General features: G+C 38.2%; 1 protein-coding gene across 3 annotated transcripts in view; it reads right to left on the bottom strand.

Annotated features, from left to right (window-relative positions):
• The window catches only part of LOC148873941 (P-loop containing nucleoside triphosphate hydrolases superfamily protein), a 52,731-nt gene extending 27,098 nt beyond the window's left edge, over positions 1-25,633 (bottom strand). For all 3 annotated transcript variants that reach the window (XM_088965626.1, XM_088965627.1, XM_088965625.1), the window contains exons 1-8: positions 25,203-25,633; positions 24,945-25,042; positions 18,328-18,417; positions 16,385-16,437; positions 4,126-4,191; positions 3,992-4,045; positions 1,704-1,763; positions 20-98 (exon numbers count right to left, since the gene is read on the bottom strand). In XM_088965626.1, coding sequence (XP_088821752.1) covers positions 20-98; positions 1,704-1,763; positions 3,992-4,045; positions 4,126-4,191; positions 16,385-16,437; positions 18,328-18,417; positions 24,945-25,042; positions 25,203-25,465 — 763 coding nt within the window. In that variant the 5' untranslated portion in view covers positions 25,466-25,633. The remainder of the gene's footprint in view (positions 1-19; positions 99-1,703; positions 1,764-3,991; positions 4,046-4,125; positions 4,192-16,384; positions 16,438-18,327; positions 18,418-24,944; positions 25,043-25,202) is intronic.
• Between the last annotated feature and the right edge of the window lie 475 nt (positions 25,634-26,108).

Raw genomic sequence — 26,108 nt, 5'->3', positions numbered from 1 at the left:
ACAGACGAAGTTCAAGTACCTTCCCCAGATGCTATCAAAGAAAGGGCATGAGCAGGGGAGAGAACAACTTCCTCTTTAATGCCCTCAACGTAAGTTCCCTGCCCATCATAAACACTCCATACATTCAGAAAACAGGAAAACTAACAGAATTTGACATTTGAGAAATAGAAGGCTATAGACTAGGCACAGAAAAGAAAAAATAAGGACTCAGGGTGAGGGAGAGACCTAATAAGATATACTTGTCCAAAGTAAGGCCCACTCCAAATGCTTGTTTTAATGCCCAAGTCAGAAATAGATAAGGTATTAAAGGAGAAAAAGAAGATAAGAATAAAATTTTGCAGGATTTCTGTATGTGTGCACTCTTTGAAAAGCAAGTAGTGAAACGGTTTTCCACCTGCTAATCTCCCACCATTTTGCAGCAAGTATTTGGGGCTTTTTCTTTTCCCTGTTTGGCCCAGATGTACTCCATCAAATAATTTGATCAGCTTGTTTTGACCACTTAAGAGGAGAGACAGAATTTTGTGGAGGTGTGCTAGGGTAGCCATCAGTGCTTATGAGAGGAGACAAATGCACAAATCTTACATAAAAAAAGGCTGTTCAGTTGAAGTGATTATTGAAAATGGTAAGAGAAGTAATCCATTGGGTCATGACTTTAGAAGTCTTCAAACACTTCAAAACTGACGACATTATAACAAACTGGCAACAGGTGTCATGTTCCTCCGCATCTAGAACAGTGCAGAGTCTAATTTGGTCACCTCCAAACCCAAATTGAACCAAACTGAGTGTTGATGACTGTAGTATTAGCAACCCAGTCACATCTGGTATAGGAGGCATTTTTAGAAATTCGAGGGGAAGCAAATTGGCAGTTTATTCAGGACTTATAGCGACTGGTGATTCAAAAATGGCAGAAACCATGGCAGTAGTACAAGGGCTTCAGCTGGCCAAATCTCTGAACTTCAAGGATATTTTGATAGAAGGGGATGCACAGATTATTATAGGTGGTCGAAGAATGAGGAGATTGGAGCTTGGAGAAACAGTTATATGATGAGGGAGATAAAAAATCTAGCAGCAGAATTGAGAACTACATACATTCAGACTCCAAGGTCAGCAAACAATATGGCTGATGGATTAGAACAAATTAGGGGTTAATAAAATCAAAATTGGTTGTTTTGGGGGGATTCTAAGGGGTATGATATTATACACTGTAAATGTAAGAAGACTAGCTATCTTAGTGGATGTAAGTTCCATGATGTTCATATTGCCTAATTTCTTTAAAATGGAAAAGTGGCAACTCCTAACCTATATCTTGAGGTGCTTGGACCTCATGTACATATTCGTTCTTTTGATGGTAATTAATAAAATCCCACCTGTTACCAATCAAAAATTTAAAAAACATAAAAAAAAAAAAAACACCACCTATCACTTCCTTGCTCCTCTCAAGTCTCAAGATACCTTAACTGCCCAGCCTCCAACTTCAAAAATCACTGAAGCTTCTCCACCCTCTTCATGTCCATGAATAAATCAAGTTCTTAATTAATGCTATATTTCTAACTAAGAAAAGGAAGATGGAAATGAGAAATCATCAACTTGTTCTGTTTTATTGCCTCAATGACCATCCACACGCTTATGGATTCAGTCAAGTAGATATAATGCCCCATCTTCAACCAGGGGATGATATGTTATATGCATATAAAAAGAAGTACCTGAGCATCTTCCCGTATTCTTAGATTCTGCCCTGTGGGATCAAGCAAGTCATTAATAACCTGGAAAAAAGAATTAAACATTAAAGATTAAATAATAGTACATCCAGAGAACAAGCTAAATTAGTTGGGGTTGGGGTTGGGCCATGCCAAGATCAGCTTAAGCACATCCAGAGAGCAAGCTTACTTAGCCCAAACTGATCTAGCCTAACTCAATTCATTCCAATATAGTAATCTTAATCTAATTTATAATTCTGCACCTACCAAATATTTACCATTACAAATATTGTCATTACCATTCCCAAACTATGAGGAGATATTACCATTACCTATCAAAAATAACAATTCTACATTTCCCAAGGTCCTGGAAAGACATAAATCTCCAACAATATGATGCAGTGATGAACTTACAATTTATCTATAATTTTTGAGGACTTTAGCATGGATTTTTATGCCAGTTTTATTAATTTTTGCCTTAATTTAGCTTAATGCTAAGAATAAGTTCAGGGATAATTAATCCAAGAAAAGGAAGGAAAAAAGCAAGAAAAGAAGGTTCAAAAAGACCAATTTCAGTCCAACCCGGTTGTGGAAGCAAGAGAGAGCACTTCGGCCCAAGAAGAACAAGTGAATTTCTTGAGAAAACCCAAGAAAAGAAAGCCTAGCTATGAGTAGAATTCGGCCCAGCAAGGAAGGCCCATTCTCAGCCCAAAAGAGCAGCTCAATGTATAGCTATCATGTGCTAAGAGAGAGCCTAAGTGCAGCCCAAATAGCAGCCCTTAGGAGGCTTTCAAGAGAGCTCTAGAAAGTTCAAGAAAGGGGTGTAATACACCTCATTCTAGAGGCTTCAAGAAGGGGCAAGAGCCCCCTTGAAAAACTATATAAGGAGGCCTCTAGGAGGGGGGAGAGGTGTTCAATTGCTTGAGAGGAAGGCTCTCCCACTCTTAGAGGTTCGGCCACCTTGAGAGAAGAGAAGAGAAGAAGGCTAGGCGCAAGGAAGAAGAAGAAGAAGGGCTGAAGGAAGTTTAAGACAAGCAAGCTAGAAGAGAAGGTGAGTTCGAATTGAGGGTTTGTGATTCAAAGATCTTTTGTAATAAATCAATTGTAGTTTCATTCTCTTTTGATTCGAATTCAGTTTCTTTGTTATATTTTCTTTCTTCTTTCTCCTTTTTTTTTCCATTCTTCCTTGATGTATTTCAGCTTGTAAAATTTCAGTTCAGCAATCTAATTCTTTTTTATTCATTCAAATGGTCATGAATTGTACTTGAAGTTTCTTGAATAAGGGTGTTATTGTAGATTAATTCAGCCAACTAACCTTCAAAACTCAGATCTGAATTCTCAGATCTGAGATTGCAAGATCTGAATTGCTTGAAAGAGAATTCAGATCTGCAATTTTCAGATTGGCCGAATTAATCTACAGCTTGGAATTCCTAGAGTGCTTGAGAGAGACTCTAGGAATTCAGATCTACTATTCAAGAACTGAATTGAGTGCAAGGTTAGAGATAACTTGCACAATTCAGTTGGTGATCAATTCAGATTTGAATTGATGCCTTAGAAGTGTTTGAAGAAATGCATGCATGGGGATTAGATTCTTGCTAGAGATAGAAGAACCGTCACTCATGCATAGGATGAACATGCGCTTGAGAGAGGCTGTTCATGACCTTGGGGTTTCACCAAACCAAGGCTCAATCATGATTTATTCGAATGATCCAAATTGATAGATTGCTGAATTCTGAGATTGACATTTACTGCTTACTCTTCTAACCTGATTTGAAGGCAATTGGGCCAATGATTTAGATAGATTTTAATTTAGGATTTTTTTTAGCTTTCATTAAAGTTTTGATTATTTGTTGATCAGATAAGAAGTACTCAATTTAGTATTGGTAATTGTTTCCTAAATCCTTGTGGAAACGATACTTCACTCACTACTTTATTACTTGAACGGCTAGTGCACTTGCTAGTGTCACAATGAGCCACACATCATGCAGATATGCAATAAACATGTATTAAGTATGAGGAAATTGTAAATGAAAATGTGGCTATAATGTGGGCAAAAATCTGTTTCTTTAATGAAATGTCTACAAATGGAATCATAGCCAATAACTTATAACCATCATTTTGGATTTTCAGCTTTTATTAAACAACACCTTCCTTGTTCTTAACAGAAACAGAGAAATTCAATTGAATAGGAAGAAAACATGAGCTTTAAGCAAATAAATGCCACCAAGATCAAAATAGAAATGTACTGACATCATAACAAATTTATAGATGGGAAAAACAAGAAATGTGCTGACCTCATTGTATATTTCCAGATAAGAAACACGAAGAAGAAATTCCCGCCCAGGAGTCTAAGACATATGTCAACTTATGTTAGTTACAGAAGGGGAGGTGTAAAAACCATCATCTGTCCCATTAAAAATCACTCTACCTCTTGTATAATTCCAAAAACATCTTTCACCGCCAAGGGAATGATTCCAGGTGATTTTTGCTCTCCCTAAAAGTGCAAGAATACAAATATGAAATGCACATGGATTTCAAATTTCAAAGTTCCAAACATTTAAGTAGTAATGCAAAATCTGTAAGTGCAATACAGAAAGAGCTGATAAATTTTTCTACATGAATAATTAACTATCAGGCATGTAAAGTTGGGATCTTTTTTCTTTTCTTGATGAGTAATCAAGAATTTTATTAAGAAGTGCAATTATAGATATGTACAAAGACAGGGTAGCCAGGTCCCTAAGAAAGCTCCTAACCATACTAGCCTCTACATCCAAAACAGAAAGCAACATTTTTATCAGTAAACAGAGAGCAATTTAAGTAAAAAAATATCTCTTTCTAAAATTATTACTGTTTGATAACTGCTGAAGTTTTTGAACAAATGACTTATTACTTTGTCTTTTTAGAAGATAAGATTATTAAACAATAAAATATTCAAGGGTATAGTAATCTACCCAATTTCAGCTTCAGCCATTAAGAACCCACAGCTCTTAAAAACTTGTTCACTAAAGGACCAAGCAATGAGTTTTCATTTCACCCATTTCATCTGTTACCAAACGGCCCATTAATCTCTTTCTCATACTACAGAAATGAAACCACGTGATAGGGATCAATAAAAAGTCAGTACTATGTCAATAGAATGTGATTGTCTCATTTAGTATGCTAGAGAAAAATTTGAAGTATAGCAAGTTACCTGCATCAGGTTTTGAGGACAAAACTAACACGGACAAGTATAGATGATGATGATAACTGTCCAGATTGACCCCAGTTTTCAACAATCAGATCCTCTTATCCCAAGCAAAGCAGCATTTTGACAAATTGGCATATCAAGAGGAGATCAATGGAGGCAGAGGTTGCTGGTTTTATGGTTGCAAAAGGGAGACAAAGTTACTAAGTTCTCCCACAAAATTGTAAGTGCAAGGAGGGTAAACGCTATCAAAAGATTGAAGATGTGTTGAAGATATAGTCAGATTTGTGTTGTTCTAAGAGTAGCTGTTTTATGTTAATTGTTAGATAGGAAGTGAGGACCACAGCAGTTATGTGAGTCCAAATTTTATTATTTATTTGAGTCTTTTATGTGCTTTTTAATGTTTTTCCGCCCTATAAGGGCATAGTAGTCTTTGTACTCTTCTTATATTTCTAATATAAATATTAAGTGAAGGGGGCGGCCATATTATTGCTTCTTTTATTTCTCAAGTCCTCTTCTTCTCTCTTCCTTTTCGCTTCAAGAAAATTCTCTTTTCTTTCATATATTTTTTAATTCAGCAGATTCCTACTTGGTATCAAAACTTCGGCTAGGGTTCTTGAAGCATTCTCATGCAGCCCTAGATTGGCCGACTGCATGAAGTAATAAAAGGCTGATCGATCTATTGTAGATTGCCCAGTTCTTGGATTTTTTGGTGGGATCTAGTCATCAGGAAGGTGATCTTCATTTTGGCATCAAAATCAAGAAGATCTGGAATACAGGGAAGAGTCCTAAAAAAGCTGGACTCTTGGTTTTTAATCTGATCTTGGGCACTCAGATATCGTTAGATTTCTTTTTTTTTTCTGTAGAGGGTGGTTAGGTTTCTGGAGTTTTCTAGGCCTCTTGGAGTGTTATGGGCCCGCGAATAGGATCTCGTCACAGTCGGTCCACGGGGAAAACCTCCTGTTTTCCCTTGTTCCTCCCTTTCCTTGAAGAACCTATCTTGCCGCCCTAAAAGGTGATTTGTTCAAGAGATCACCTAACTCTCCTTTACTCTCTTTCTTAACTGAATATTCGATATCCTCATTCAATAATGGTGTCTCCTTAAATAGGAGATTACAAGAGTCCTAATCTTAGGGAGTCTCCTTGCCGAATAGGGAGACTTCCAATTCTATCTTGCTAAGGATAAGATAAGCTAATCCTAATCTGATAATAAGATAAACTAATCCTAATCTGATAACAAGATAAACTAGTCCTAATCTGATAATAAGATAAACTAATCCTAACCTGATAACTTACTAACAAAATAAGATAAGAGCAATAGAATAAGATAAGAACAAGCAAGATGATCTAATCTAATATGGCGGTGGGTCAGGTTCCTGTTGCTGTCGGCGGCGATGGTACGTCTTTCCAAGGAATGCGTCCATAACATTACTCCCCTCTTGGACCACGAGCTTGTCCTCAAGCTCGAACTCCGGATATGTGGCTTGGAACTCTGTCAATGGGATCCATGTGGCTTCGGCCGATGGTAAGCTACACTGTTTAACCAAGACTTCAAGAACTCCTTGATTGAAACGAGAGCGGATGACAACTTTAGGTTGGGGAATCAGTTTGCCATCTTGCAGGGGTGGCAGGGAGGGGACTTGGTCCGGAGGAACACCCGTAAATGGTTTCAGCAAGGCAATGTGGAGGACATCATGAATCCAGTTGGTCTCTAGCAGTTCCAGTTGGTAGGCCACACTGCCAATCCGTCGTAGAACCTTGAAGGGCCCATAGGACTTAGGGGCCAGTTTCGGGGCAACTATACTAGGACTAGTAATAGCTGCTCGGAGAAGATGTTGTTGCTATTGTTGATCATGTTGTTGCTTTTGCTGCTGCAGTTGTTGTTGTTGTTGGTTGTCTGGCTGCTGTGGCTGAGGGTGTTGCTGCTGCTGTGGACCAAGAAGAGTTTGTTGCTGCTGTTGTTGTTCACCAGACGGCTCCCGGACATCGTCTTTGACCTCACAAACCTCCCTGTTGGTTTCTACGAGCCTATGCTCTAGTTCGTGAACCCTGGATGATAGCTGCTGCAAATCTCCCATGACGAATGGCTCTGATACCAAATTGTTATGGGCCCGCGAATAGGATCTCGACACGATCGGTCCACGGGGAAAACCTCTTGTTTTCCCTTGTTCCTCCCTTTCCTTGAAGAACCTATCTTGTCGCCCTAAAAGGTGATTTGTTCAAGAGATCACCTAACTCTCCTTTACTCTCTTTCTTGACTGAATATTCGATATCCTCATTCAATAATGGTGTCTCCTTAAATAGGAGATTACAAGAGTCCTAATCTTAGGGAGTCTCCTTGCTGAATAGGGAGACTTCCAATTCTATCTTGCCAAGGATAAGATAAACTAATCCTAATCTGATAACAAGATAAACTAATCCTAATCTGATAATATGATAAACTAATCCTAATCTGATAACTTACTAACAAGATAAGACAAGAGCAATAGAATAAGATAAGAACAAGCAAGATGATCTAATCTAATCTGGCGGTGGGTCAGGTTCCTGTTGCTGCCGGCAGCGATGGTACGTCTTTCTGAGGAATGCGTCCATAACATGGAGTGGCCAATTCACTCTTCTCTCTGTTAGGAGACGTTGGGAGGAGAGAGATTTCTCTCCAGATAGGGTTTTCTTCTTGCAGAAGGGTTTGTTACTGTGTGTGGTTTTGAATTGTTCTTGGAGGCTCTCAACCTATTTCTTTCTTACTGTTAAATTGTTTGAAGTAAGATGGAGAGTTGGAGTACGGGGAAGAACTGGAATACGGGGAAGAGTCCTAGAAAAGCTAGACTCTTGGTTTTTAATCTGATCTTGGGCACTCAGATATCGTTAGATTTCTTTTTTTTTCTGTAGAGGGTGGTTAGGTTTCTGGAGTTTTCTAGGCCTCTTGGAGTGGCCGATTCACTCTTCTCTCTGTTGGGAGACGTTGGGAGGAGAGAGATTTCTCTCCAAATAGGGTTTTCTTCTTGCAGAAGGGTTTGTTACTGTGTGTGGTTTTGAATTGTTCTTGGAGGCTCTCAACCTATTTCTTTCTTACTATTAAATTGTTTGAAGTAAGATGGAGTGTTGGAGTACCGAGCTGAAATCCACCGGTACCATAGGACTAGGCATTGGAGATAGTAGTGATATTTTTTGGTCTGGAATCATTACTACAATAAAGCTTGATGGTACAAACTATTTAGAATGGGCACAATCAGCCAAACCATTGGTGCCCATGGAAAATTAGGGTACACCACTGGGGAGGAGAAGAAACCTAATATAGATTCTTCTCGATGGGTACAGGAGAATTACATGGTGATGTCCTGGCTATGTAATTCTATGTTACCTCATATTAGCAAAAATTTTCTATGGGCTAATACTGCAATGGAGATTTGGGATGGAGTGACTAAAACCTATTCTCAGAAGCAAAATGTAGCCAGAGCCTATCGGTTAAGGAATCAGGTGATTACTATAAAACAGGGAGATAAACCTCTTGCCATTTATTTCTCCATGTTGAAAACCCTTTGGCAGGAGATCGATCACTTTGAAACTATGATGTGGGAAAGTATAAATGATGCAGCAACTTATCAGAAACTGGTAAAGAAAAATAGGGTTTTGGGGTTCTTGGCAGGACTGAACCCTAAATTCGACATTACTAGGTAGCATATCCTTTCTAGGGAGAGTGTGACACTCTCTCAAGCCTATGCCTTTGTTTCTGGAGAAGAGAGCAGAAGGAATGTCATGTTGAGACAGCATGGGATTGACCAGTCTACTAGGGGTGGATTAGAGTCAAGCCAAGCCGAGTCGAATAGTACAAGGCTCGAGCTCAGCTCGAGACTATTCTACAAGGCTTGAGCTCGAGCTTGGCTCAAGTCAAAAACTCGTAAATTTGATCTCAACTTAGCTCGAGCTCAATTTTGAGAAAAAAATGTTTTATAAAATAAAAAATTATATATAAAAATATTTTTTATTTGATATTTAAAAAATTAAGAATTATAACATTTTTATTATATATATTATTCTCTATAATTTATATATTTTTTTCTATAATTTTTTATTTTATATATATATATATATATTCGAGTCGGCTCGCGAGCCGAGCTCTATTTGACTCGAGCTCAACTCGTTTCTTAATCGATCCTGTGAATTGGGCTCGAAGCTCGCTTGAAACCGAGCCGAACTCGAGTAACTCGTGAAGAGCTCGACTCGTTGCCACCCCTACAGTCTACTATGGTTACTACAACCAAACCTAAGTCGAATGGAGACAGGGGGAGCAGTGAGACTAGGAGGGAGGATAAGAAGGGACTTGGTGTGTGATTATTATAAGAAGCCTAAGCATACCAGACACTTGTTAGAATCTCCATCCACATCTCATGCCTACTCGAATCAAGAACAAGGAGGGAAATGCAAATGTGGCCACTACATGAGACTCTTCAGCACCCTTTTCCCAAACTTATTGGGAATCCATTGTAGTAGCAACAGTTAGAACAGAGTTGGAGAGGTTTGGACAACTTATGAGTAAGAAGATACAACTAGTTCTTGCCTTTCAGATGGACAACAGAGTGTAGGAGCCAACTACACCACTTCTTTTGCTCATATAGGTAGTTCATATGCAACTACAAATTTTGCATCCTCTTTAGGTAAGGAGGAACCTCCCTGGATTATAAACTTAGGAGCATCTAAGCACATGACCAATGTACCTACCCTTTTCAGTTCTTATTAGTTGTACTCTAGTAAAGACAGAGTCTCTATAGCAGATGGTTCACATATTCCCATTGCTGGGAAGGGGACAGTTAGAGTGACCGATGACATTACTTTATCCTCTGTCCTACATGTCCCTAGACTTCATACCAACCTACTTTATGTTAGTTCTTTAACAAAAAAATTGAATCGTTCGGTGACCTTTCTTCCTGGTAATTGTGTTTTGCAAGATCTGGAGTCAAAGAAAATGATTGGGAGTGGTCGTCAGGTGAGTGGAGTCAACCTTTTGGATGAGATTCCGAGACATCAGAGCCACCATGTTAGCAGCAACAATAGTAGTGGATCAGAGTCAGTGACAAATTATGCTCTAGCATAATCGGTTGGGTCATCTTTCTTTTAGTTCATTAAAATTTATTTTTCCAAAGCTGTTTGAGTTTGTCCAGTTATCTACCTTGGAGTGTGAGTGTTGTCAGTTGGGAAAACATTGTAGACATTTTTTTAAACCAATTAATAAAAGAAGTGCTTTTGCTTTTTATATTATTCACATTGATGTATGGGGACCATATCATATTCCTTCTATGGGTGGGTACTGTTATTTCCTCTTGTTTATGGATAATTATACATAGTATTCTTGGACATATTTGATGAGATCCTGGGATGAAGTTCCTAACTTGGTACACAATTCCACCAAATGGTTCTCACACAATTTGAAGTGAGAACTAAAGCCTTCAAATCAGATAATGCCAGAGTATTTTGAGAAGGATTTGACCACATATTTTTTGAAGCATGGTATAATTCATCAAAGCAGTTGTGCATATACACCACAATAGAATGGAGTAGCAAAGAGAAAAAATAGACACATTGTAGAGGTGGCAAGAAATCTTATGGTGTGTGCTTCAGTTCCTATCCGTTTCTGGGGAGATGAAATTCTTATAGTCGTACACTTAATTAACCATGTTCCTTCACGAACTTTGGGGTTTAAGGCCCCATCGCAAGAAATTGGATCCTAAGGCCAAGAAACGTGTTTTCCTTGGGTATGCTCAAAACCAAAAGGGGTATTGTTGTTATGACCCCATGTCGAGTAGATTTGTCACTATGCATGTTACTTTTTTTGAGTCCACCTTCTTTTTCTCGAGTTGTTCTCCTCAGGGGGAGAGTCTTGGGGAGAACTCACTGTCTGTTCCTCTTCATATTTCCTTTGTGCCCCCAGTTTTACCATCAGCACTTCCATCAATTTCATTACCTAAGCCACTACGGGCAGCCTCACAAAAATATTAGTGCCATCAGACGATGGTTGACTCCACACATGCTCAACCCACACCACTCTCCATCAGTCCTTCCAAGGCTCCAGATTCAACAGATACAATTCCAAGTATTCCCCTTGAGCCTGAGCCTGTTATTTTTTCTAATGATAATGTTCTTGTACCTAACATTATTTTTGCAGTTGATCCCACTGACCTTGATCTTCCCATTGCACTTCGCAAAGGGAAGAGAAAGTGTACAGCCCATTGCATTTCATACCATCTCTCCTACAATGCCTTATCACCCTCCTACCGAGCTTTCCTTTCTTCCCTAGATTCTGTGTTTATACCCAGGAATGTTACTGAGGCACTCTCTAAACCTGAGTGGAAAACAGCCATGTAAGAAGAGATGGAAGCCTTGGTTAAAAACCAAACTTGGGAAATAGTTGATCTTCCTCCAGACAAGGAGACAGTCAGATGTAGATGGGTGTTCATTGTGAAATACAGGTTCGATGGTAGGATAGAGAGGTACAAGGCAAGGTTGGTTGCAAAAGGGTATACTTAGACCTATGGTATTGATTATCTGGAAACCTTTGCACTGATAACTAAGACGAGTTCAATTCGTATCCTTTTATCTTTGACAGCCACCTATTCATGGCCCTTGTTTCAACTTGATGTCAAAAATGCTTTCCTCAATGGTGATTTATAGGAGGAGGTATATATGGACATTCCAGTAGGCTTTTATGAAAATGTTGGTATAGGAAAGGTGTGCAAACCCAGAAAATCTCTGTATGGCCTGAAACAATCACCTAGGGATTGGTTTGACAGGTTTAGAGGGGCACTTATCCGTTTTGGATACACTCAGTCTGATCACATCCTCTTTGTGAAGAGGAGAGGTGCTCTGGTGTCAATTCCAATTGTGTATGTGGATGATATAGTGATTATAGGAAATGATCCGAAGGAGATTGATGATCTCAAAAAATCACTACAACAAGAATTTGAGATTAAAGATCTTAGTGAGCTCAAATACTTCTTGGGGATTGAAGTTGCAAGATCCAAGCATGGGATCTTCATTTCTCAAAGAAAGTATGTACTTGACTTATGTACTTGACTTGCTGCAAGAGACTGAGAAGTTGGAGACCAAACCAGCCAACACTCCTATTGATTCAAATCATATAATTAATGCTATGGATTGTGAGTTGGTAAAAGATGTGGGGATATATCAAAGAATGGTGGGCCGATTGTTATATTTGTGTATGACACAACCAGAAATTTCCTATGCCATTAGTGTTGTGAGTCAATACATGCATGCACCTCAGGTTCAGCACTGGGAAACTATTAAGAGAATACTTGCATACCTAAAGAAGCACCCCTGCAGAGGTACCCTTTTCTCAAATCATGAAAATTTGAAGCTAGAATCCCATAAAAATGTAGACTGGCAGGTTGTTTAGATGATAGGAGATTTACATCAGGAGTGTGTACCTTTGTAGGTAGAAACTTGATCTCATTGAAGAGTAAAAAATAAGCAGGTGTGGCTAGGTCAAGTGCAGAGGCTGAGTACAGATCCATGGCTCATGGTGTCTCAGAACTACTCTGGGTTAAATCCCTATTAAGCGAGATTGGGGTAAAAGCAGAGGAACCTATGATGCTATACTGTGACAATCAAACTGCAATAAAGGTTCAAAATATCAATACGCCCGATACGCCCCTACCGGAGTATCGGGCGAATCGATACCTTTTCTTTTTACTTTTTTTTTCAAAACCGGTTCAGGAGGCCGGTTTAGGGCTCCTCCACCCCCTGAATCAGTCAGACCCCCGATACACCCACTATAGGGGCATATCGAAGAGGTCCCGAAATGATACGGATCGGCCAATACGTAACGATTTTTTGAACCTTGGCTGCAATCAATATTGCCCACAATCCAATTCACCATGACAGGACAAAACACATTTAAGTTGATAGGCACTTCATAAGAAAAAGGGTAACAACCAGAGAAGTTTGCTTGCCTTATGTCTCTTCAAAGTTGCAGTTGGCTGATGTCCTCACTAAAGGGGTTGCAAAGAACAAGCTTGAACATGATCTACGCAAATTGGAAATGTGTGACATTTACTCCCAACTTGTTGAAGATTTAGTCAATTTTGTATTGTTTTGAGTAGCTGTTTTATGTTAATTGTTAGATAGGAAGTGGGGACCACAGCAGTTATGTGAGTCCAAATTTTATTATTTATTTGAGTCTTTTATGTGTTTTTTAATCTTTTGTCACCCTATAAGGGCATGATAGTCTTTGTACTCATATTTCTAATATAAATATTAAGTGAAGGGGGCGGCCATATTGCTGGTCTCTTTTCTTTCTCAAGTCCTCTTCTTCTCTCTTCCTTCTCTCTTCAAGAAAATTCTCTTTTCTTTCGTACTTTTTTTAATTCAGCAGATTTCTACTAGATGAATGATGAAATTTTGGAGGATGAAGGGAGCATTAGGGAGACTATTGTGAAGTTCTAATCAAACCCCTATAAAGGAAAGTGGAAGAAAGGCCTAAACTGAATGACAGAGATTGGGAACATACTAATAAGCAAAAGATGGAACTATATAGAAGCTTCTCCAAGGAAGAGCTGCTAGAGGCTATTATGGGGACGGAGAGTGATAAAGCACCTGGGCCAGATGGTTTCACAATGGAATTATACACCAAATGTTGGGGTACTGTTAAAAATGATCTCATGAAAGTTTTTGAAGGTTTCCATGATAAAGCAGCCCTGGAAAGGAGCTTAAACTCAAAGGTGCTGGCTGTAAGAATGAGAATGGTGTTGGGTAGGATTACTATTGAAACTCAAGGAACTTGTACAGAGGGAAGACAAATGGTGGATGGGGTCTTCACAGCAAACGAGTTGATACACTCAAGATTGAGTAATGGGAGGGCAAGAATGCTGTGTAATAAATTGACTTGGGGAAGGCTTACAACCACCTAAATTTGCAGTTTTTGGATTATATCATAAAGAGTGAGTTTTGGCTCAAAATGGACGAACTGAGTGAAGGCATGTCTGAATACACCTTTCTCAGTCTTGGTGAAAGGAGTGGCATGTTTCACCAGCTCTAGAGTAATTAGACAAGGGACCAACTATCCCCTTATCTATTCATTTGTGTCAATAGAAGCACTAAGCAGGACGATAGAAAGGGCCATGGCTGGAGGTTTTGTGGAAGGCTTCAAAGTGAGGGATCCCCCCTAACCAAGTTGAAGTAGCCCTCCTACAGCTCACAGATGAGACTATTTTTTGCAAAGCTAGTTATGAGCTGCTAGACAATGTGGTGGCAATGATGAAATGGTTCGAGGTAGTATCAGGTCTCCATCTTAACAATTACAAATCTGAAGTGAAGGATGTGGGCTGAAGATTATGGGTGTAGGGTTGGAAAGCTGCCAGCTAGAAATCTGTGTTTGCCTTTGGATGCCAAATATACAAATAAATCCATTTGGGAACCAGTAATAGAAGACTGGAGAAAAGGCTGGCAACATGGAAGTCTAAATATCTCTCAGAAGGGGCAAAGCTAACATTGGTGAAAACTGCCCTATCTCTCTTCCATTATATCTCTTGTTTCTGTTCCCTATTCCGGCATCAATAGCAAATGCAACAGAAAGAACATTTCTGTGGAGGGGGTGGAAAGATGAAAGGAATCATATTGATCAAAACAAAAAGAGAGAGAAATGGAATTATCATTTGGTGAATTGAAGGAAGGTATTTACACCTAAAAAGGAATTGAGGTTTGGGGATTAGGAGGGTGAGGGAGGTAAAATGCTGCTCTATTAGGCAAGTAGTTTTGGAGGTTTAATAATCAACAGGGCAATCTTTGGAAGAGGATTATTAAAGTATGGATGCAGAAATATGGAGTGGGGCCCTGGTAAGGTGAGACAACCCTTTGACTGTGCTGTTTGGAAGGGAGTGGATAAGATCTAGTGATCTACAACAGTTAGTGTAAAGGTTTAAAGTACGTAGTAAGTAACAGACAGAAAATCAGGTTTGGAAGGACTGCTGGTGTGAGGAAAGACCTCAAAAGGACCTTTTCCTACTCAGTTTGATCTGGCTGTTGATAAGGAGGCAGCTGTTGCTGAGTTTCACCAAATGCAAAATGGTATTATAGTATGAAGCCCCACCTTCAGGAGAAATTTGAATAATTAATGATTGGGATGTGCCTCCAATGATGAACCTGCTTTAGAAACTCTTCAGCACTTTTTGTGCAATATTCATCAAAAAAAGAGTGGTGTGCAACCGTGCCTTCTAAGATAGCCTTCTTTGTAAGGTTGGCTGCTTTAGATACAATTTTGACTTAGATAATTTGGTTAGAAGAGGTATGCAGGTAGTCTATTTAGAGTGTGCTCTCTGTAAAGAAAGCTTGGAGATTGTCAGCCATCTACTGCTTGTCTAATTCGGTTTATTGTAAGTTCTCCCACAGAGTATGAACAAAATGGCAGGATTGTTTGCAGTTAGGGATGCTTCCCTGTCTCAATTGCAGATTTTTTAAAGGGTAGGTACTTGAGGGGATTGAGAAAGCATGGGAAAGTAGCTTGGAGTAATACATGCAGTAATGTTTTGGCCCTTGTGGAAGGAAAGAAACACCAGGATTTTTTAAAATAAATAAAGTACAGAAATACTAACAGAATTATGGGAAGTGTTAAGTTAGTGAACCACAAGTTGTTTAGAGGAAGGAATACTACCACTATTTTTTTAATACGAGACACTTTTTGTAATCAATCATGATCTGATTCCCTAGTGTAAAGTGAATAGTCTTGTATTTCCCCATGTACAGCAACCTGTTGTACAGGGTTTTTTTTATTTTGATATTAATTAAGCCACCAACTCAATTTTGAAATGAATGGTTGATTGATTTAACTTGTAACCCAATCAACTTTGAGGTAGACCTGATAATTGAGATTCTGTAGCTCTGATTGTGGGATATGTCATAACTCGTAACTCATAATCATGAACATAAATCCTATAATGCATTAGAGAAATTTTGTACCTTTCCTACTTTAATTGGATTTGTGAGCAAAAACATACTTGAGGAAACCATACTACCAAAGCATGTGTTTGTTAATGCCACTGTCACCAGAGAAATTTTGTCCTACATGCACTTATGTTTTTTAAATCAGTCACGTTCTTCTCTTCTTTGAAACAATTTCCATATGAAGAAAAAGAAGTTTCCTACTTATCAAAAAATAAAAGAAAAAAAGAAGCTTCCTGCATGTTTTGGCATAACAATTTACCATATTTAATTCTTAGATTTAGTAGTTACTTTCTGAGTTTCAAGTAACACTGTCATTTGGTTGATGGATTTTGATTAAAATGTGAATATGACATATTTGTGTTTGCCCTGGTTCAGCTGCTCCTGATTTCTACTTGTACAACAAAAAAAAAAAAACAAGGAATTCTATTATGTCTAAGATTTTTCTTATTGGAAACACATGTCCTAGAATTTATTCCCCAAAAGTTGATTGCCATCATGGAATTCCATTTTTAAGAGCCCTTGATATAGCCAAATAACTAGAGAAGGGACTTACATGCATTGTATGAGTCTTTCCACTGCTAGTAACACCATAAGCAAATACTGTGCCTACACAAAGAAATGAAATTGCCATTAGCAAAACCATAAACTGTTACAGAAAAACGCTAAGCAAATTTCTCCACACATTATGATGTATGAAACTCTATCTGCCTATGGCAGAAGAGAGCTAGAGAACATTGGCAGCAACAGCAGCCCAATATAACTTTAAAGTTCTCTTTTATTTTCTTATTTTTGTTGTAACAAATCACAAATGTAAAACTTAAGATTAAAATAAATCGAGTGCTTTAACTCCTAAATATAGAACAAGTACATGGTATCCATTACTCCAGTGACCCAGTCTGAGTTAAATCAAGTTCTTTGGAAGTTCAATATTCTCTTAAACAACATAGAAGATTTTTTTTTTGATGAATTAAAACAACATAGAAGATTCATATGTAATCTCACAAAGGTTTTAGAAACCAAACACAACAGATGGTACCAAAATCCATTCCAAAACCTCATTTTCCCAAGTTTTATTATCACTAAGGTCCTCGCAGATGACATGAGGAGTGGTTTGTCATGTTTGTATATTCAATCTATCTTTTTAGTTATCTAAGCAATGTTGTTAAAATCTTGCAACCTACGATATGATTCACAATTTGAATCATGAATCCCAAGGGTTTCGATTCAAATCTTATGTCTGAATCCTTTTCTGCAAAAATCTTAAAATTTTTGTTTGAGTCCTAGGATTTGATTCATAAATCTTACAATCCATACAACTCCTACAAAGGGTTCCTTGGAGGTATCTAAAAGTCAGGGGAAGTATTAACATTGTCAATAAAGTTGCATATAGTATTAGATAATTTCCCCTTACTTTTTGTTGACCTTAATTGTCTATCTATGTTACACTTGGACCTCTTTCTCACTTATCTTCATCAGTATATTTTCTTTCTTATTGTTGAGAGAAAAGAGAGTGAAAGATTTCCAATGCAGGAAATTTGGTACTGGCCAGTGCCACATAAAATTAGGGATTAGTGGCAGTTGTCCCCACTTGTATTCTCTCTTTGTTTGGCATTGGCAAGTGGAGAGTTGTCTTATCATCCAACAATCTTTTGCTCATCTGCTACTTCAATTTGGGAAAACCATCTTTTCTTTGTTTGGTTGCAGGTGGTCCACCCCTTTGGAAAGACTATATAAGACTTTTTTTTGCCCTATCAAGAAAAGGAGGGAGAACACTTTGGAGATATGGTAGAGCAGCTGCTTTTGGCCTACGTAGAAGGAGAGAAATGGAAAGATATTCTTGAATAAGGCAAGGCATAAAGAAGAGATTATGGAAAACAATCTGATTAAAGTTTGCCATTGGATCAGGATTCTAAAGTCCTTTGACAACTCCATGGAGAGTTGCAACAAATGTACAAATAGGGGCTAGGCTTAACACCAAGTCTTTTTAGGCTATAAATGTAAAATAAAATGGTGATACTACCATCTATTGGTATTGGGCTGCCTGGAGTGGTTTATAGTTAAATTTCATAATCAATGAAATTTGAAGTTACCAATAGTGAGAGAGAAAGAGATGCACTGGAATCTACATTAAAAAATTGCTGATGTAATGGATCAATTAAATGAATCTTCCTTATAACAAAATCAGCATATAAATCTTGAAGAAAAACAAAACTTTTTGTATGACAGCATCAAGAACGCAGAAACAATTTCTCTAACCACGTATACCATCTGAACTGTCAAATAGAAAACCAGAAGAATTTTATAAATGAGAATATAGCATGAAATTGCAGCGCTTAAGAATATGTTATGGCATAGTAGTCAAATAACACGAAACTCATGCAGGGTCTTTCATGATACCTCAAGCCTCTAAAAATAAATAAAAAATGAATTTATGATTTAATGGTACTTTAAATTTCATTTACTAGAACCTGATAAACCAAAACAAATAAAGATTACCATTTATTCCTTGCATGGCACCACTTACAACATGCTGAGCAGCAACATCATAAACATGGCGAGTCGTTGTTGCTGGTCCAAATACTCTATCTGCAAAACCAATAACATTTTTTTATGCTTGAAACAAAGACAGTAAGAAAGGAGCCAATACTTGGTGCAATGGTAAAATAACAGCCTGACAAGAGTGAGAACACATGTTCAAGTCTGAAAACAGCCATAAAATGCCAAAAATTAGGTCTGTATACAGCCACCCCTCCCAAGACCACAGATGGCCAGGACCAATATCAAGTAATGATCCTTTTAGAACAAAAAATAGCAATAACGGAATACCTTCAGAGAAATAAAATATTGTATCAAAGTTTGAAAAGATGTCCTTAAGCTTACAAGGACAAGTTTCCACAATATGCTAATGTAAAACAGTTGTGGATGGCTGCATGGTGTAACAGTTATGGATGACAAGGAATGTAGAGGTGGAGGAAAATATCCTTTTAGATGTGGCCATACCTATTCAGAAAGCCAAGTACATTCTATTAAGAAGACACAGAAGATTGTTCAATCTCTCATATGAGATGTGAAGGGCACCGCTGGTTGTGTTATGTTTCATCAGGTCAGTGACTTTAAACTTATCTAAGGTTTAGGACTCGAGGCAAGGCCTAAGGAAAAGACCCTAAGATTCACCCTTCAGGCTCACACCTTAACATGAAAGGGGCATGCTCACATGTTGATATGCTATATCAATGGTATTTCATGCATTAACAGAAGTAGGGATCTCATCACAAGACCGAGTTAAAGGCCACTTCTAAGTGTTCGATCTTTATGTGTGTCTGATCTGTTCAAATTAATTATTTAATTTTAACACCCATTTAAGGTTTTCTTTCACATTAATAGCTTTCTAATAGTCTTAAAGAGTGTTTAGAAGTGCAGTTAGTTTACACAAGGTATTAATGCTTTATACGCCTTCTTATAAGATTATTAATCCATTTATACATTTTCTTATGTAAAACCACATTCCTTTTGTGCATATATATGAATGTACATATGCATGTTAGGATTTATGCATTGAATCTCAAAGCAATTAAGTCTCTTTTGGGCAGTTCCCACTAGAAAGATAATACTATTATTCTTTGGGGGCTTTTCTTGTGGTACAAGGAAAAGGGTCCTAGTACATTTATGATTTGGGGGTATTTTTTAAGTGAGACTTAAGTCCTCCATAAGAGGTTCTCCAAAGAAAGTTCCTTGTTAGGTGTTTGGGTTCTAAATAATTCAGGTCCAGCATTTTAGATTCTTGGGCTTTTGGAGTAAGGATCCCTTTGTGAGATAGGGAACCGTGTTTTGATATCAAAAGAATGTGTCTCTTGAAAAGAACATTGATTTGGCGCAAGTGTTTCCGTTACCAAAGGAACTTCATTTTGGCTCTATGTTGGGTTTGACTTCCCATCAAATCATTTTTGAAGCTCTTGGCCCATGAACAAAGGCATCTCATCAAATCATGTAAACTTGTTTTCATGAAGGGTTTGTTCATTTTCAATTTTTCCCCGTATTATTCAGTGTTGCAGCCATGGATCAAAGTAGTGATACTCTAAATATGCAAAATTTGAGTATTGAGAGTTTCAAATGAACCAAAATCATATTTTTTTAATGTTTGGCCTGATATTTTGTCAGATCTGTTGTCACATCACATAATATCATCTAAAACAAACCAAATCCTTATACCTTTAGTATTTAGCGTATCAGCAACCTCAAGATACGATATGATACACCCAATATGGGGTGCATCATATCGATACTTTGAACCTTGGTTGCAGCAGACATGGGAGTTGAAATCCAATGCATGTACAAGAGTCTGGCTCAAGAAAGCGAAAAAATTTGGAGTTTAGACTTGCAGACGTGTCTACAGAAAAGTATATACTTATTAAAATAGTCCATATTCTTTGAATTCTAACATGATATGCCTACAGATAAAAGTCTAAGATGCTTTCTTCGTTATTAACTAGCATTTTATAGGAAAAAGTGTTATTCATCATGTACATTAGCTGTTCATTTGCGTCAAATAAACTAGCAGAAAAAGGATATTGTTTTTTTTTTTTTAGATGTAGCAGAAAAAGGATATTGTTACATGGAAGCACCCCTTAAGAATCAATGAAGTGTTGAAATCCAAGTATCCAACACATGTCACATACAAACACTTCATCCATTGAAATTCATGAGGACTGATAATCATGCATCCAGCCATCCACACAACAAATAGAATTAGAGATTTGAGGTTTGAGTGCAATTCCTATGGAGGCTTCAACCGCAAGGTTCAAGGTGGAGAAATAGCATAGTGATTTGTGCTTTAGATACAGGGACCCCAAGCTGGGGATGTTTCTATATTAGATAGTACAAGTAGGCCACCTTTCACAACATGGATATGAAATACATAGTTACAACAACAATTGTCTCAATTCATAAGAAAGGAATCTTCTGTCACACATACACACAGAAAGGTCAAACTACAGTAGCTATAACATCCATATAAGTATATCAAAAAAAATTGAGATCCAATATGTTCAGAGCAGAAACATTTTTTACAAGTTATCAGTATAACTATTCTATATCTAGGCCGGTAACTTAGCCTCCCATTTTTCTGCTGCGATATAAGCTCATTATATTGCATAGCACTCTCTCTCTTATACTCAAAAGCATCTCTTCAGTAATTTCATATAGCTGTTTTGGAAAATAAACAACCAAATAATCAAGTCACTCTCCAACACCTTTGTGTTATCAACCATGATAGAACTCTCTGGCTGCAGTAGTGCAGTTGAAAATTTTTCATTAAAAGAATATAAGGCTATTACAAGGAAACTTTTTTTATCAGCGCTATGACAAGGAAACGTTATAAGATATTACCGCCAACAAAAGAAAAACTGACAAAAACCCCTACACTGCCTAGAAATAACAAAACCCTGAAAATAAGCTCTCTCTCCCTTCTTTATACAATTTAGTTGTTTGCCTTTTTAAGTTGGGAAAGAAAAAGTTTTAAATATATAGTTTGTTGTTGTGCTCATTCATGTTCATTTTGAATTGAATCCTAGGGACTTAAACTCTACAGTGGATGGATTAGCCAGAAATGAGGTCAATAGGCAAAGGACTTGAAATGGAGTTAATTGCCACAGATGTTGTGCGCATTTATATAGCATTGATGGACCATCGTTTTTTTTTTTTTGTATAATGTCCATCTATCTTTCTTTTTTTTTTTGTTTTTTTTTTCTGTAACTTAACTCATATTTTAATAGAATTCTCTCTTTGATCATTGCCACTTAAAAAATGGCAAGCAAAGCATGCATTCCATCATCAGTTGCATTCTTCCTCTTGGTGCTGAGAAGTACCAATAAGGTTTCTAATCATCCTCCAAAAAGCATAGTTATTTCTCACAAAACTCGGCTGCCTCCTAATCAAATTGCCATGAGTAAATTTCTAGGAATAGAAGATGATGCATAGCACCATAGGGGTAGTGAACCGTTTCCACAGGAGTTGAACAAAATTGAGGAGGCTTCCATCTGTTTTGGTGGTGATTCAGATTGTCCAATAGTCAATTTGGAGGCATTAGAAAACATGATATATTTATCACTTTTTTGAAGAGTAAAAAGAAATTGCATTAATCAAAAGAAAAATTACAGTCAAGAGGTGACAAGATGGCACCTAACCGTACAAAACAGAATTAGAACCACAAACTGAAAACCGAGAGGCATTACAAATGAAATTCAGGAACATTCCAAAAATTCTCCCCCAGATCTGATTACCAACTTGAGCAAATTCTGGGAGCACCCAAGCCCAGTCCACTAGTTTGAGCAAATTCTGGGAGCACCCAAGCCCAGTCCACTAGTTTCCCACCATAGCCACAAGTGATTGAGTATTTTTAGATTTATCTTGAAAAACTCTTCTGTTCGTTTCATTCCAGAGGACCCAGCAAACAGAAAAAGGTATGCAATTCCATATTATCTTTGCTTAATTGCTCACTCCGATTCTTGGCCAGACTGAGAAAAGTTCTTCTGCTTATTCACCTATTTTTCTGCTACCTCCACTTCTTATATCCAAACACTCATCTTTCTGCTTATTCTCCTATTTTTCACATAAAGGTCTCTTCAGAAATTCACTGAAATGGAACCAAATTTGGAAGCATTTTTTTATAACCCTCTTGATCAGAAACACAGAATTTCATTCATTCATTAATAAAAAGAGAAACATTACAACCAGAAGTTGTGAAGAAACTTTCTAACACAATGCAAGACAAACCCATCCAGCTGTATAACAGCCTTTATTATAACTGAGCCCAGTACATCTTTTGTTTTATGTATTCCTTGTTTTGCTAAACTATTGGCAGATCTAACCCACTTGATTTTAATTATCATATCTCTTGAAATCCATTTGAAGCGCCTGTATTCATTTCTAAGCTTCCAGATCACCCCTTCACCTTTCTTTGACCACCCAACTACCAGTTTCTAGTTGCCTTCGAGAACCAATCTTTCTTCTCCCATGTCTTTGATCATTTTTACCCAAATACTGCAGCAAAAAATCCTGCAGTTACAGCATTACCTTGTACAATTGGACCTGAAAACAAAGCCCTTATAGTGCCTCTCTCATCTTTAATCACTCCTCCAATTCCAGACAGACCTGGATTGCCCAGACTACTACAATCAAAGTTCAATTTCAACCACCCGCCCATTGGGGGAGACAAGAGAAGTAAATCGAGCCGTGCCAGTTTGAGCCGGCATGGCATGATTGTATGGACATATATATACATATATACATATATATATTAATAAAATAAACAATTGTTTTCAATTTTATTATACTATCATATTTAATTATTGTATATATAAAAATTGTATACATCAAAATTCATATAAAATAAAAATTTTAAGATTTTTTTTCTATTTTTTAAATAAATAGCTTTGGCCCTGTCTACGGCTTGACCATAGACCAGCACGGCACAGGCCCGCGCAGGCTCGGGCCATGGGCCATGCTAGGCCGACCCCCCAAAATATCCTAGGGGAGGGAGGCATGGCCCGAGACAGCCCGCAAGCCACACGCCTGTTTTACAGCTCTAGGGGAGACTATACCTTAAGGGGCTTTTGTTTCCTGGAGGAGGACCTAGCAATTTCCCCCCAACACTTGAAGAAAGGAAGGATGCCTTTAATGGGGGAGACTAACACCATCAAAGCTCTCCCTCTTTATTTTGCCTTCTGAATTGGAAGCTCTATCAATTTTAAAAGGAAGGAGCTCTTTTAGTGGAGACTATCTCATTTTGGATGTAAGGAACTATATTAAATACTAACCGTAGGCACCAGGCATTGTATTAGAAAGTCGACTGAAAGTTTTCAGCATGGAGGGAAGTTGAATCTTGATTAACAATAGAGGGTTTCTTTTCCTGCCTAATAGAGGTTTATTTGATCTACATATAGTGTTCTTTCAGATAATTTAAAAATAAATAAATAAAATAATCTTCCCAAAACGTTCAAGCTAGATTTAGAGATTCATTTCATGATTGTGAAGTCCATGATTCCCTTGACATGCATCATATATTCACAGTTTCATATTTGTTTCTTATCCATTAGAACCATAATAAACACTTCTCTTTCCTATCAAAAAAATAGAGATGAAGAAAACAAAGCTTCCATAGGCAAACCAATTCACAAAGCGGTCATTCACAGGGAATGACAAACAGAACCTTTCAACAGAAATTAAAAGGATAAAGAAGGATATTGAACGGATATAAAAATATAATACTACCTATAAGGCAAAGTATCATAGCAAAAATCCACATCTCCAATCAAACAGGCGTTGGCAGAGCAATCATCATCATGATTGACCAAAAAAAGAAGAAAAGCAATCCTTCATCATTTCAGGAAAATAATCACTTGTGAATGGAAAGACTTCATGTACTCACCTATCAATCTAGAATTCTCACACTAAGAAATGGAATTAGCAATCTTCATCTTTCAAAAAAAATATATATTATCAAAAGGAAGTTCTTGTGCTAGGTAGCAGATTGATCTCATTTTAACTTCTCTAATATCTGCTTGCTATCCCATCGTATCATGCAAGAATTTTCCCCATCGTATTGCAGCTTCATTATTATGTTTTATTTGACTGCAACAATCTAAAATCTATAAACATTGCCGAGTGCTGACATTAAGATCAGCAAAATTAGTCTGATGAAATTAGTCCAGAATTTTGTGAGTAATGCAACTTTTTTTCTCCCCTTGCCATGTATGTTGTTTTGTGAAGGACAGGAAAACTCAAAACATGGCCCTTGTAGCAACTGCATCTCTACATAGGATTTTTGGACCAGGAATTATATCCTTAAACTGAACTTCGGAAAAAGCCCGTGATGAAGTAGACCCTCACTATGCAGACCCCAACACAGAAAAGGGTGGAAGGTGGACGTAAGTGGATGTGTTTGCAGTGTTCAATAAACCTTTATAAAGGAAGCCAATTGCAACCTCGTCAGTGTTCAATAAATCTCTTTCCTTCGGTATAAATGATCCCACCTTACTCGCCGAAGCCAGCATTCTTCAAATACCAAACAACCATTCAATGAAACAGAATGAAACGAGAAGAGAGCTGATACTGACCAAACCCATAAGCAACGGAAGAATTGTACTCGTTCCGAACAGTGTAATCTCCATCAGCATACCAAGCTATCTCGTCCCCCTTATTTATCTCCCGAGCACTGCTCAACGAAAATCAAAAACCCAGAAGTTTCAAAACCAAGCAAATGAGAAGTTGACAACACAACAAACATGACTAACACAACCATCTCCCATAACCCAAAGCTCAGAGAATGCACACGAGGAGTAAGTAAGACAAGAGAAGTCCAAATTCCAAACTACCTGAGAGGCCGAAACCTGACGGTGACAGTGACATTCTCCTTGGCTTTAGTAAAATCGGACCGGTCCAGCGTCGTCGTCGAGTTAATAGAAGTAGCAGGTGAGACCGAGAGCTTCGGCGGAGGCCGAGACGATGAAGGAGTAGTCGGCCTGCCGCCGCTCTTTGCTACAGACGGCACAGCTGGTGGCACCGCCGGTGACTTCCTGGACCGGAACGGCGAGACGCTGCTCGACGATCTCTGAGACCTTGAACTAGTCCCAGACATTGTCGCAGAGAGCGACGAAATTGTCAATTAGGGCTGATCAAGATTCAAGAGGAGGAAGAAAATTGAATAAAAATCAAAAAAGGTGGGAAGCAGAAGAAACCCAGTGGAGAGAGAGAGAGATTGAGAGTCAGATGGCGCTCACATGCCCGCCACTGCGGCCTTTGGTTCGGTTTCGGTCCCTCCAAAATGAGAATAAATCCGCTACGCCTGTGGGCGTAGCCTTGGGCTAAAACCGTGAAATCACGGCTTTCGATATATTTTATGGTCCCACCTTAACCTTCCTCCTATCCAATTTACGGTGGGCCATGGCAATACATCGAGGGCCGTGATTCACGGTTTTAGCTCAAGGCGGCGTAGCCCATGGCAAAAACGGTTTCCTTTTTCGTCTATTGGCTCCGAAAAGCGTGCAACGTAGAGTGTACTCATGAAATGTAGTTTTCTACGGTTAACCGGACTGAGCTGGTGTTGAAATTATGGAAATAGCCTTTGGTTTCTATCTTCGGGTTTTGATCTGAGGGAGAATGGGCCGTCCGGACGGTCGAACCAGAAAACTGACTAGCTGGGGTTGGCTATTAGTGGTGCGAAGATGGATCCACCGGGGACGAGTCAATAAGTCATATAGTAGTCGGGCCGACCTGGAAAA

Source organism: Nelumbo lutea, chromosome 1 (genome assembly GCF_056320005.1).
Source record: "Nelumbo lutea isolate HS-2025 chromosome 1, American lotus-T2T, whole genome shotgun sequence".
NCBI classification, from domain to species: Eukaryota; Viridiplantae; Streptophyta; class Magnoliopsida; order Proteales; family Nelumbonaceae; genus Nelumbo; species Nelumbo lutea.
Note: the sequence above shows the minus strand (reverse complement) of the source record. Positions and strands in the feature narration are given on the sequence as shown.